The sequence below is a fragment of the Eubalaena glacialis genome, chromosome 17 (genome assembly GCF_028564815.1).
Source record: "Eubalaena glacialis isolate mEubGla1 chromosome 17, mEubGla1.1.hap2.+ XY, whole genome shotgun sequence".
NCBI lineage: Eukaryota > Metazoa > Chordata > Mammalia > Artiodactyla > Balaenidae > Eubalaena > Eubalaena glacialis.
The window spans coordinates 86,478,799-86,492,114 of NC_083732.1; the positions used below are offsets into that span (position 1 = coordinate 86,478,799).

The window sequence follows — 13,316 nt, forward strand, 5'->3', positions numbered from 1 at the left end:
CCCCTTTCTCCGCACATGTGCATAGCTAACAGGACTGGCACCTGTGCCCTAGTCCCATATGACACATGAAGATGTGCACTTCACCTCTCTTCCTAGCAGCAAACCGAGTTTTCTTCACCGAGAAAATCCCCACCCCAGGAGGAGGCACCAATGCCTGCTTCCTGGCAGGTTAAGGCTTATATGTACTTGGCTGTCTTGCCAAAGCAGCAAATGGTCCAGTGACAAGTTTTCCCCCGGCACTGCATCCAGAATACAGAAACCAAACAGAGAAATCTTGACTTAATATAAGTAAGAGTAAATGAACTTCATTAACATAAGATTAACAAAGTAGGCCACATGCTGTCAAGGTGTGGAGCTTGGTAGGTTTTCTACTTGTGAAAGCAATGCTGTGAGGCGGCCCCAGCCTGCCCCACGATGGCATGGATTTCACGGAGTCCCCAGGCAGCCACGCCGACTCCTGCCCCCTGCCCCCGCCAGGCACACTGGCTGACCGCTCATCACTTAGTCTCCGCCAGTCCGCTGTATCTTACAGACCCTCTATTTGGCAGAGATCAGGCAGTAACAACTTCCTCGTTAGACAAAGAACGTCTTGACGTCAGATTCGTCGTACTTTCTACACCTGAGGAGGGCCCAGCACTGAGGACACCATCCGCAAGCACCTGTCGGGGGTGTTGATGGAGAAACAAGCTTCATCTCTCCCTTCTTTTAAATGTGTGTTTTCAAAAGTGAAACCATGTCATATAATTTCATAACCTTCATATAATATTATATAGTGGAAATTGGTAAAAACGTTAGAATACTGTACAATATTCCAGAGCATGAATGTTGTCATACAGAGAAAGGTGGAAACAGCCTGGGCTCTGGCAGTAGCCATCGGGGCTCAGGTCAGCCTCCCACCCTTGCCAACTGTGTGACCCAGGCCTCAGCTTCTTCATCTCTAAGATGGGGCGATAACAGCACCTGCCGAGCACTACCCCAATCCTTGTCAGGATTAAACGAGTTAATATTGGCAAAGTACTGAGTCACTGCCACGTACGTGTCAAGTAGAATAAACAGTTCTCCTGCTGTTTGTTGACCATTTGGGCCATCTTCAAAATTTCAACTGTATAAATAGGCTGTGGGTAAACATCTTTGTATACAAATCTTTGACTAAATTCCTGATTAGTTCCTGGGGACAGATTTCTAAGAATTGAATTACTGAGTCACAGGGTTTAAACATTTAAAAAATTGAGCGTATCAGCTGCCAAGCTGCTCCTGCCTCTGTCCGTGATGGACTGTGCCCCAGCACTGCTGGACTTCACTTAAAACTTGCAGCCAATCAATAAACAAAATGCCACCTGTTGCAATCTGCCCCTCCCCCTTCCCTAAGTAGTAGAACATCTCTGTTTTTCCTCTCACAGATGCTAAGCTGCCTTGGACAAGGTTCACCTCTCTTAACCCATTTCCTCACCCACACAGTTATTATAAGGATTAAGTAAGTGCTTGGCACAGAAATGTGCACATATGAGATGGTTAGTAAATATGTGCTGAAGGAATGCATTAATAAAAGTGCAAAGGAGAAAAGATTTTACAGAGGAGGAACGTGAAGCTTAGAAAGGCAGAACCGGTTGCTACAGGCGACACGAGCTGGATTCAATCAGGCAACAAATATTTAGTGAGTATCTTCTACATGCAGAAAATATTTTATTTACGTTTTTACTTAAACCAAAGCAGTTCATATATTGTTTGCTTATACAGTAAGGTGCTGGGTTTCATGTATTTACGTGAATTATCTACTTTTACTTTCATATAAAATACATGAAATGACTTATTTTTCTTTGTGCACAATTCCCCAATGATATACTTTTCCAAAGACAGAGTTTCAATCTTAAAGGAGGCCTATCTATGTAAAGTCCACTTGTGTTCCATGAATAGAAATATTTAAGCGTTTTCCTCATATAGTCGACAGAGCCTGTCTGAATAAAAATGTCACGCTGGGAACTAAAGAGCAATCTAGCCAAAGACAGCCTGTCAAAAAGGAGAGATTCTATTACTGTTTCTGCTACTGGGTGAAGCTAAATTCTCCTGTTTTCCCCTTACAGAATATTCTAGATCTCTAGCCCTCTGGGACCCAAACCAGCCACCCCAGGATCCAGCCCCTCCTATCAGCAGGCTGGCAGCCACTGCACAAGGCAGGGCCAGGCAGCCAACAGGGCTGGGCCAGCCTCACCTACCAGCTGCCCATGGTAGCTGGCCCAGCCACAGCAGAAGGACCCACACAACCCACACATGGGACAAAAGCATACAGCTCTGGCGACCAAAGGGGAGGGTGCTGCTGGGTTCCATGGGATGTCTCTTACACAAGGCCACTTCTCCAAGATTGAAAAAATGTAACTGACCCTTCCTAATACACAGAGATAAACACAGAGAATTAGGCAGAATGAGGAGACAGAGGAATTCCAAATAAAAGAGTAAGACAGAACCCCAGAAGAACTAAGCAAAGTGGAGATGTGCAATCTACCGAATAAAGAGTTCAAGGTAACGATCATAAAGACGCTCAACAAACTTGGGAGAAGAATGGGTGAACACAGTGAGAGTTTAACAAAGAGTTAGAAAATACAAAGAAGAACCCAACAGAGCTGAAGAATACAATAACTGAAAAAATACCCTAGAAGGAATCAACAGTAGACTGGATACAGAGGAATGGGGAACGGATCAGTGAACTGGAAGGCAGAATGGTGGAAATCACCCAAGATAAACAGAAAAAAGGAAAAAAAAAAAAAGAGGATAGTTTGAGACCTCTGGGACAACATCAAGCATACTAACATTCAAATTATAGGGGTCCCAAAAGGAGAAAAGAGAAAGGGGTGGAGACCTTATTTGAAAAAAATCATAGCTGAAAACTTCCCTAACATGGGGAGGGAAAGAGACATCCAAGTCGAAGTACAGAGAAGCCCAAACAAGATGAGCCCAAAGAGGTCCACACTAGACACATAATTAAAATGGCAAAAACTAAAGATAAAGAGAGAATCTTAAAACCAGTAAGAGAAAAGCAACTCGTTATGTACAAGAGAACTGCCATAAGACTATGAGTTGACTTTTCAACAGAAACTTTGCAGGCCAGAAGAAGTGGAACCATACATTCAAAATAATGAAAGGAAAAAACCTACAACCAAGAATACTCTACCCAGCAAGGCTATCATTCAGCTTTGAAGGAGAGATAAAGAGTTTAACAGACAAGTAAAAGGTAAGAGTTCAGCACCACCAAACTGGCTATACAAGAAATGTTAAAGGGACTTCTCTAATCAAAAAAGAAAAGACCATAACTAGAAATATACAAATTATGAAAGGAATTCCCTGGTGGTGCAGTGGTTAAGAATCCGCCTGCCAACGCAGGGGACACGGGTTTGAGCCCTGGTCCAGGAAGATCCCCACTGAGCAACTAAGCCCATGTGGCACAACTACTGAGCCTGCGCTCTAGAGCCCATGAGCCACAACTACTGAGCCCACGTGTCACAACTACTGAAGCCTGAGTGCCTAGAGCCCATGCTCCGCAACAAGAGAAGCCACCACAGTGAGCCTGCACACTGCAAGGAAGAGTAGCCCCTGCTTGCCTCAACTAGAGAAAGCCCACGCAACAACGAAGACCCAATGCAGCCAAAAAAATAAATAAATAAAAGTAATAAAGTTTCCTTAAAAAAAAAAAGTATTAAAACAAACAAACAAACAAACCCCATTGGTAAAGGCAGACATACAGTAAAGGTAGTAAATCAACCACTTATAAGGCAAGTAAGAAGGTGAAAAGACAAAAGTAATAAAATAATCTAATCCACAATGAGTAGTTAAGGGATACAGAAAACAAAAAGATGTAAAATATGTGAAAAACATTAAATGTGGAGGTAGGGGAGTAAAAACGCAGGGTTGTTAGACTGTGTTCAAACTTAAGAGAACGCCAATGTATACATATCATATATATGCATATGACAACATACATACATGTTGTTAAATACGCGTCTCAGGGTAACTACAAACCAAACATCTGTAATAGTTACACACGCACAAAAGAGAAAGGAATCCAAACATAACACTAAAGATAGTCATCAAATCACAAGGGAAGAAAGTAAAAGAAGAAAGGAAAAACAACAACAATAAAACCCTACAGGGCTTCCCTGGTGGCGCAGTGGTTAAGAATCCGCCTGCCAATGCAGGGGACACAGGTTCGAGCCCTGGTCCGGGAAGATCCCACATGCCACGGAGCACCTAAGCCCGTGCACCACAACTACTGAGCCTGCGCTCTAGAGCCCGTGAGCCACAACTACTGAAGCCCGTGTGCCTAGAGCCCGTGATAAGCAACAAGAGAAGCCATTGCAATGAGAAGCATGCGCACTGCAACAAAGAGTAGCCCCCACTCGCTGCAACTAGAGAAAGCCCACGCGCAGCAACGAAGACCCAATGCGGCCAAAAAAAAAAAAAAAAACCCTACAAAACCCAGAAAACTGAACAAAACGGCAGTAAGTACATACTATCAATAATTACTTTACATGTAAATGAACTAAATGCTCCAATCAAAAGACACAAAGTGGTTGAATGGATTGAAGAAAAATAAGACCCATATAAATGCTGCCTATAAGAGACTCACTTCAGTCTTCAGACTCCCTGCCTTCAGACTGACTATACTGCAAAGCTAGTTATAAAAACAGTATAGTACTGGCACAAAAACAGACACATAGATGAGTGGAACAGAATAGACAGTCCAGAAATGAACTACATGATCCATTAGTCAATGACAAAGGAGGCAAGTACATACAATGGTTGAAAAGACAGCCTCTTTAATAAATGCTGTTAGGAACACTGGGCAGCTATATGCAAAAGAATCTAACTGGACTACCTTCTCACACCATATATAAAAACAAACTCAGAATGGATTTAAAGACTTAAATGTAAGACCTGAAACCATAAAACCCCCAGAAGAAAACACAGGCAGTATGCTCTTTGACATCATCTTAGCAGTATTTTTTTGGATCTGTCTCCTCAAGCAAGGGAAACAAAAGCAAAAATAAACAAATGGGACTATTTCAAACTAAAAAGTTTTTGCACAGTGAAGGAAACCGTCAACAAAACAAAAAGGCCGCCTACTGACTGGGAGAAGATATTTGCAAATCATATATATGATAAGAAGTTAATATCCAAGATATATGAAGACCTCATTCAACTTAACATTAAAAAAAAAAAAATCCAAACAACCTGATCAAAAAAAGATCAGAGGACCTGAAGAGACATTTTTCCAAAGAAGACATGGAGATGACCAGCCGGCACATAGAAAAATGCTCAACATCACTAATCATCAGGGAAATGCAAATCAAAGCTCAATGAGCTATCACCTCACACCTGTCAGAATGGCTATTATCAACAAAACAAATAATGTGTTGGTGAGGATGTGGAGAAAAGGGAACCCTCATGCACTGTTCGTGGGAATGTAAATTGGTGCAGCCACTATGGAGAACTGTATGGAGGTTCCTCAAAAGTTAAAAATAGAACTATCATATAATCCAGTAATTCCAGTTCTGGGTATTTTTCTGAAGAAAACCAAAAAACTACTTTGAAAAGATATATGCACCCCTACGTTCACTGCAGCATTATTTACAAGATATGGAAGCAACCTAAGTGCTCACTTATAGAGGAATGGATAAAGAAATGTGGTACATATACACACAATGGAATATTAGTTGGCCGTAAAAAAGAATGAAATCTTGCCATTTGCAACAACATAGAGGGTATCATGCAAAGTGAAGTCAGTCAATCGGAGAAAGACAAATACTGTATGATTTCACTTATATATAGAATCTAAAAAAACAAAAAACAAATAACCTCCCCAAAACCAAATGAACAACAGAACAGAAACGGACTCATTAGATACAGAGAATAGGTGGTTGCCAGAGGGGAGGGGTGGGGGGGATGAGTGAAATAGGTGAGGGAGATTAAGAGGGACAAACTTCCAGTTATAAAATAAATGGGTCAATGAGATGTAATGTACAGTGTGGGGAATGGATTGGCTAATACTGTAATAACTTTGTATGGTGACAGATGTAACTAGACCTACACTGATGATCATTTTGTAATATATAAAAATATTGAATCACTATGTTGTACACCTGAAACTAATATAATATTCTAAGTCAATTATACTTCAAAATAAAATATTCTGGATCTGAAGACAGTAATACTAAAGACAAAAATGAGGCAATTTCTATTTAAAATCTTACAGAAACGGATCACAGACATAAAGAATGTCTGGGCCTATTTGATTATTTTCCCCATCAGGTATGCATTTTCTTTCTTTTTTTCAAATTCAGGTATAACTTGTATACAACAAAGCCCACAGTTCTTAAGTGTAAAGGTCAGTATCCCTGCCTAACATGTCACCCCAATCAAGACACAGAGCAGATAACCCGCAGGCTCCAGTTCGCCAAAGGGACCTCTCCTCTGACTTCCAGCCCAGATGACTGTTTCTGAACTTCATACAAATGGGTCCTGTAAGAAGCACTCTTGTGTGTCTGGCATCTTTTGTGAACACGGTGTCTAAGACTCAGCCCTGTGGTTGTGTGTAGTAGTTTGTTCCTTTTTACTGTTGTGCAACATGCCCTTGTTGCATCCGTTCTGCTGTTAACGGGCAGGTGGGTTATCTCCAGTTCTTTTCCATGTGGGCATGCGTATTCCCTCCTCTTAGGCAACAGATGGGGGCTGAAGGTGCTGCTTTCGGTTCTGGGGACACAGTAGCCAACCATTCAGGCTTGATCTCTAGTCCCATGTTGCTATCACTCTAGAAAACTTCAAACCTAAGGCTTTCAACTCAAAGTTCTTTCCCCTTGCACTACACTGTCTTCAAATCTGGACTGTGGAAGACACAAGGGAGGGATGTGGCCTGGCTGAGAGCAGAGGCCCCGTCTTGGACTCTCTGACCCCGTCTTGATGTTCATCTTTCATTCCTGCTGACTGGCTCTGCTGCGAGAGGGAAAACAGCTCAAACATTCATTTCCTTTCTCAGGACACAAAGCAGGCTTTATATACTCAAAACTTTCTCATTTTAAAATTAAAATCCTATCTTCAGCACAGCCCTGCATTAGAAAATGACTGTATGCATGGCAATAAAAATAAACAAGTAACACAGTTACTCTCTCTTTAAGCAGCACCCAATAGGAAAGAAAGTCCTCTCAATGGACTGAGGTTCTAGTCAAGGCTGCCGGCTCTCTCTGGCCAGTTTGCAAGAGAGCTTTCACAGCCGTGGATTCACAGGCACAGAGGCAACTCAGAAACCACTCGGGCTGCACTGAGATCAGAGAAGGGGGTGGGGACACCACAAAGACCCTGCGCTGTAGGTCACAGCTGTGCGCCCCAGGGCAAGAGCCTGCCGTCTGTGTGCCGATGGAGGGATGCATCTGAGGGATGCTTGACTCTCCAAAGTGCTCGATAAAAAGTAACCTCACACAATGATGTAAGTCCTAAAACAGGAGGCTTCAATAAACAGCTATCGATTCTGATCTGTTAGAAAATATCTGGGAATCGCTACGGACAAAGCAACTTTAATTTTTCCAGTAAGAACATGACTCTTCCACCCGGGTACAAGCTGACCTCACGGAAGGGAGCAGCATGGCTGCTCCCAGCACAGTCCGAGGACCAGGGCGGGTCAGGAATGATTTGCTGTTACCAGGTCATGATGAGACAGAAACAGAGGATAAGCATCTTTAGAAATTTCTAGAGTAGTCTAAAATAGTAATTTTTAGGTCTGTTGGAGCTCATAATAAAAGTTTGTATACCTTTTTAAAAATTTCCTTTTTCTAGTAACTGCTTTTTATTTTATTTTACTAGAGCATCAGGTCTACAATGGTTTAGGAAAAAAAAATAGAAACGGGTCCTCCTTCACTGACAGCTTGAGAAACCTGCACAGCGAAGCACCTGGGCCTAAAAGGCTCCATGTCCTGCACACAGATGCTGCCTCCTCAGGGAAACACGGTGGTTAGACACAGCCAGGGTCTTGTTAGCCAGCTGCTAAAAATAGCCTACCGAAGGGAGCCCTAACAACAGCAAAAACGAATTAAAGGAAACAAAAAACACAAAAAAACAATGAATTAAGGTTCACTGATAACAAATAAATCCAGTGAAAGGGTGTCCAGCTCCTGCGTGATACCAGCGACGCTCCTTTGCAGAATCCCTTCGACACTGGCTAAAATCTCTCACCCCATCTATTACACTCATCTTGGGTTGGGAGCTGCCTGCAGGTATTCCGGGCGACGTGTACGATCTAGGATTCTAGATTCTCATCAATGCAGCCCTCCTGGCTGCTACAGAGAACAAACTGAATGAGAGATTAAAAGCCCTTGGAAAAGTTAATGGTGTATTCCTTATCCCTTCCACTGTTTACATGTTATATATTTAATCCTCCACTCAACCCTACGGAAAAGCATTCTCACGTTTTACAGAGGAAATTATAATTATTTTACAGACTAACAAAGCACAGCACAGAGAGGTTAAACAACTTACGTAGGGCCGCGGTAACTAGAATTTTGAAGTCTCCCCTAGCTGACTCCAGCGCCTAGGCTCCTGCACTCGGTGTGCCCTCACCCTGGCATGTTCTTCAGCTGCTCAGCCTGCCCTGACGGCCCTGCATGCTGGGCCTCCCCTGCGCTCTGTCCTCTCTGTCACAACCAGGGCTGACTTAGAGGGGCTGCGTCTCAAGGACAGGAAGGATGGAGGGCCCGGGTGGTCATCCTGTGGCGGCCATGGGAAGGTTTTAAGTCAGAGAAGGCCAGGATCAGACCCGAGGTGTAGAAATGCCACCGTGGCTGTGGCATGAAACACAGCCTGGAGGGGACAGGATCTCAGAGGCGCCATGTACGACGCCCCGGCCTTTACATTTACTTGCCCCCGCCTCCTCACCTTCCCTCCCCTGGCAGCGGCGCTGTGGCTCGCCCACCCAGTTGCTCACGCCGGGGGTGGGCCCGTCCTGACGACTCGCTTGCTCTCAGCCCCCCACCTACACCGGCTGCCTGACCAACGGCCAACGCAGATGGGGCAGGGATTATTCGACTGAGGACATCAACATTGTTTTGATCTTGAAACCATTAACAATGACAATAATAAATCACTCTTGCTTATGAAGATCGATAGGAAATTCTAATAAGACATCACAAACAAAAGACACCAGGACCTTCAAAGGATCATCAACCACGACTTAGTGGGGACTTCTCTCTGGAACGCGGGTCCAGCATAAAACCAAGCAAAATGCTTCACGTAATTCATCACGTTAAGCCTTTTAAAAGCTTTAAAAAGGTTATTTTTAAAATAGAGAGCCAACATTATACTTAATGGAGAAAACTATTACGGACATTATCTTTAAAAATAAAAGCAGGCAAGAACCTATTTAATACAAAAGTTGGCAAGAGATGCTTCAGGGGCAATATGAGATACATAACTGAAAATGAAGAAAGAAAATGTTTTTTAAAAAGTGATAACTGTGCATGAATAGAAAAAAATCCAAGGAAATCAGTCAGAAAGATTTCATGGGATAAATATTGTTACATACAAGATAAATTCCTAAAAATCAACTGCATATGCATATACGGAAATAACAACTAAAAAGTTCAATGAAAATGAGATACCATTATCAGTGACGGGAAGCTCTAAATGAATGGGCAGCAATTTAATAAGGGAAGATATGGACTTAGAGAAAATTATAAAGTTACATGGGAGAAACAAAAGGGGTCAGGAACAAATGGAAATGTTCCAAGCTGAGGAGACAGGTACATTGAGGCTGTCACAGGACACAGCACTGACTGGACGCCCGGGGGAGTTCATGATACGACTTCATCAGTGGATTTTCAACATGGCTTGGAAGCCATCTGGAGTGACAGAAATGATCTACGTATGGAGAATGGGTTATACGGACTTATGCATTTATCAAAAACTCACCAAACTGTACGCTTAAGATCTGCGCAGTCCACTGTCTGTAAATTACCTCAATTAAAAGGAACAACCCCTACGGCTGGTGAGCCGGCAGCATCTGGAGCCTGTGATTCAGAGTACTTGACATCACTGGGAAGACGGAGCCTGGGTCCGGGCCGATCACCTTCCCCACTAGCAAGCTCTTCCCAAGGCATAAGCATACTTCCTGAGCCTGTCTGCCCTGCAAATTCCAATCTAGCTCGGGGCCTGGGCGCCAACACCATCCCGACTCCGAGCAGCACCCCCAGGCCCCCTTCCTGCTTCTCGCCGCCGGCTGGGCTCTGTCAGAGCGGCTCACAGCCGCGGCCTTCCTCCACTCTCAGGGCAATCATTCACCAGACACTGGTATTCAAGTATACTAACTCGAGTTTGAAGAGTTTGTAACACTGTCTTTTTAAAATACAAATCCACGTGGGAAAGTAGGCTATCTGGACAAAAGGTTAAAATGTAGGGCTAGGGAACAGCAGCTGTATTCTTGGAACTGATATAATATCCAAACAGATTCGCTCAGATTAGTAAATAATAATAACCAATTTTTGCCGCTTGCCTTATAATCTCAAGATATGCTGATTTAAATAATTTAGAATTTTGATATGATGAAACTTTTGTTCAAAAGCGAACGGTTCAGCGCGCCCAGTGCCATTCTGTATACGTCACAATAAATGCACGTGCGGAGGAGCACCAGGCTGTGGCAGCGCCGAGCCGTGTGCAGCCGGGCACCCAGCACGGCTGGCAGAGTGGCGGGCACCAAAGGCCCCGGCTCAGCCAACGCTACCCGGTGGTCTCGGGCAATTTCCTCAGCTCTAAAACGAGGGTAATAAAGGACAGGCTCACATTCCTTTATCCTCGTTTCCAAAATCTAAAAGGTACTAAAAGACTGGTAAGTTTGTTTTTTTAAGCTTGAAGGAAACTAACTTTGTGGCAAAACCTGACCTGAACTGATGTGAGGGCTGTCTTTACAGCTGGTAATGTGAACACCTGTGTTTTGCTGTAAGAGTGTTAGTGCTCTTAACTCTGTATGCTATTGGAATACTTATATAATATACAGCATGTGCTTCGTATTTCATTAACTTTCTTTCTTTTTTTGTTTTTTTTGGCCGCACTGCAAGGCTTACAGGATCTTAGTTCCCTGACCAGGGACTGAACCTGGGCCCTGGCAGTGAAAGCGCTGAGTCCTAACCACTGGACCGCCAGGGGATTCCCTTCATTAACTTTCTAAAGCAAAAAAATAGTGTAGCACATAGAACCCTCAAGAGTTTCGGATAAAATATTTTGGACCTGTCTCTTCCCCACAGGGTGGTTATAAAGACTGAATGACTTTCTGTATGAGAAATACGTAGGATGGTGACCAACACGTGATAAGTATTTTGTACGATCTTAACCATTAAGCTGTGACGGGGCTGTGTGCATTAGTCCTTTCTGGCAGTTAACTGAGTGTGGAGTGTGTGTGATGTCTGCAGGCCTAAGTTTTAAAAGAAAGAGAAAAGAAAGGTGAGAAAGTGCCTCCACCTAATATGATCTGCTCCCAGGTCCCTGTTCATGCCAAGACGGCCCTCACGCCCCCTGCAGTGAGGGCAGTGGCCACCCGGATAGGTTAAAACGCGCCTCACCAAACTTGTGCGCAGCTTGCTTTGTTTAATTTGAAACTACAGTCTTCAAAAAGAAAGCCCCATATAAAGAGTGAAATCAGGATCACAGGTGATGAACCGCTGTCTCGTAAAACCACTGGTTGTTGATTTAATGTTTCTGTGCCTGTAGGACTCCCAGAGATGCCTTGAACAGCATTGTATCCCCTCATCAGTGTCTGGTCCCTCAGCATAGAGGGTGACGTAGAGGTGGCCTCGGGATGTTTATGGTCAAAGCGTGGGGGACCAGCTCTGAACCAGCCAGGTACAGGCTTTGCGGAAGCACTCCGAGTCCTGGGTCCGTCCAGCCTTTCTCCTCTTCATGCTACTTCAGGAAGGCTGAAATAGCTGCGCAGGGTGACAGGGGAGGGGTCCTGAGGCTGAGGACCACGTGACACACACAGACCACTCTGTCACCGCTCCTCTACCCCCAGGGACTTCTGAGGGGCTGTCGACAAGAGTTGTCCCAGGAAGACATTTGCTGCCCGCAACCCCAGAGGCATGTGGCAGGAGGTCTGCATCTCTCAGACCTCGAACCAGAGGAGCCCAGGAAGGGAAGCCCGGGGCCCCCGGGCTGTCTAGCCATGTACCCTGCAGTAGCGAGAGGCAACGTCTCATGTGCAAGCTGACACTTCAGTGGGAGTTGTTTCTGTGTAAACGTGGCAGTAACACAAAACCACAGAAACGGTTCTACATCTGAGCCCATAATGCTACTACTGACATCCCAGAAATTTATCTTGAAAAAGTAATTCAAGAAAAGCGAACGACCCACTATTGCAAGTTTTAGGAAGCAGACGTAAAACAAAGGCTCCTGCTTTGGAAAAGAGGAAGTCTGCGATCATGTGCAGTAGAGCCGACTCCAGAGGCTCAGGGGCAGAAGACTTTTCTGAGACTCAGTTACCAGAAACCTCTCCTCCTTCTCCAGCCAGCGCTGATCCTCTTCCATCTCCTGCTGCTGCCGGATCAGCCGCTCCTCCATCAGGTGGGTCGGCAACACCTGCCCGATGCCACGCAGGTCCAGTGTGGCAGAGTCCTGGAGGACGAGTTAAAAGGTCCACTCTCAGAAGGCTGTGTATGAGGCTCTTACTTTTTCTTTCTGTGTGTCTTTCCAAACAATTAAGCAAAATAGCAGGCGTGGTGGAAGTAGGGTCTCTTCTACTCTGCCGGCGGGAAAAACTTTTCTGAGGGTTACAAGTTAACGTGTGTGAAACAGCTTTAAAAGCATTTGTTCACTTGCAGGGACCTACTCTAAAGAAGTAATCCAAGATACGAGGCAGAGAATGCATCATTAGTTAGAGCGAAAAAGTGGAAACAATCTGGAAGTAAAATAATGGGAGGAGGATTAAATACGACACACACATATTACGGAGTATAAAGCATGTGTACTCCAAGGAAAAGAGCTTGAAGAGCAGACAACTACAGTTGTTCTTGGATTCAAAGAAATGACTTTTAGTATTATAGGAGTGGTTCTTGGTTTTACCAAGAAAATTTAGTAAAAATTAACAAGGTCCGCAGAGCTGGAGGCTGTTTGTTCCTTGGCCTCATGTAGGGCTCTGCTTTTCAAATGAATGGGCTAATGATGGTAGCATCTCTCCATCGTTTAGCGAAGAAGATTCACAGACCCCGAGAGCATCTGATCCGAGAATGAGGGCATCTAAATTGAGAAATCTTAGCGTTTAGAAATCCTGTACCTTGGGCACAGCCTCATCAGTT

At 44.2% G+C, this 13,316-nt stretch overlaps 1 protein-coding gene across 12 annotated transcripts in view; it reads right to left on the reverse strand.

Annotated features, from left to right (window-relative positions):
- The window catches only part of PTK2 (protein tyrosine kinase 2), a 262,366-nt gene that overhangs the window by 18,296 nt on the left and 230,754 nt on the right, over positions 1-13,316 (reverse strand). For all 12 annotated transcript variants that reach the window (XM_061172265.1, XM_061172261.1, XM_061172260.1 and 9 more), the window contains one exon: positions 12,505-12,636. In XM_061172265.1, coding sequence (XP_061028248.1) covers positions 12,505-12,636 — 132 coding nt within the window. The remainder of the gene's footprint in view (positions 1-12,504; positions 12,637-13,316) is intronic.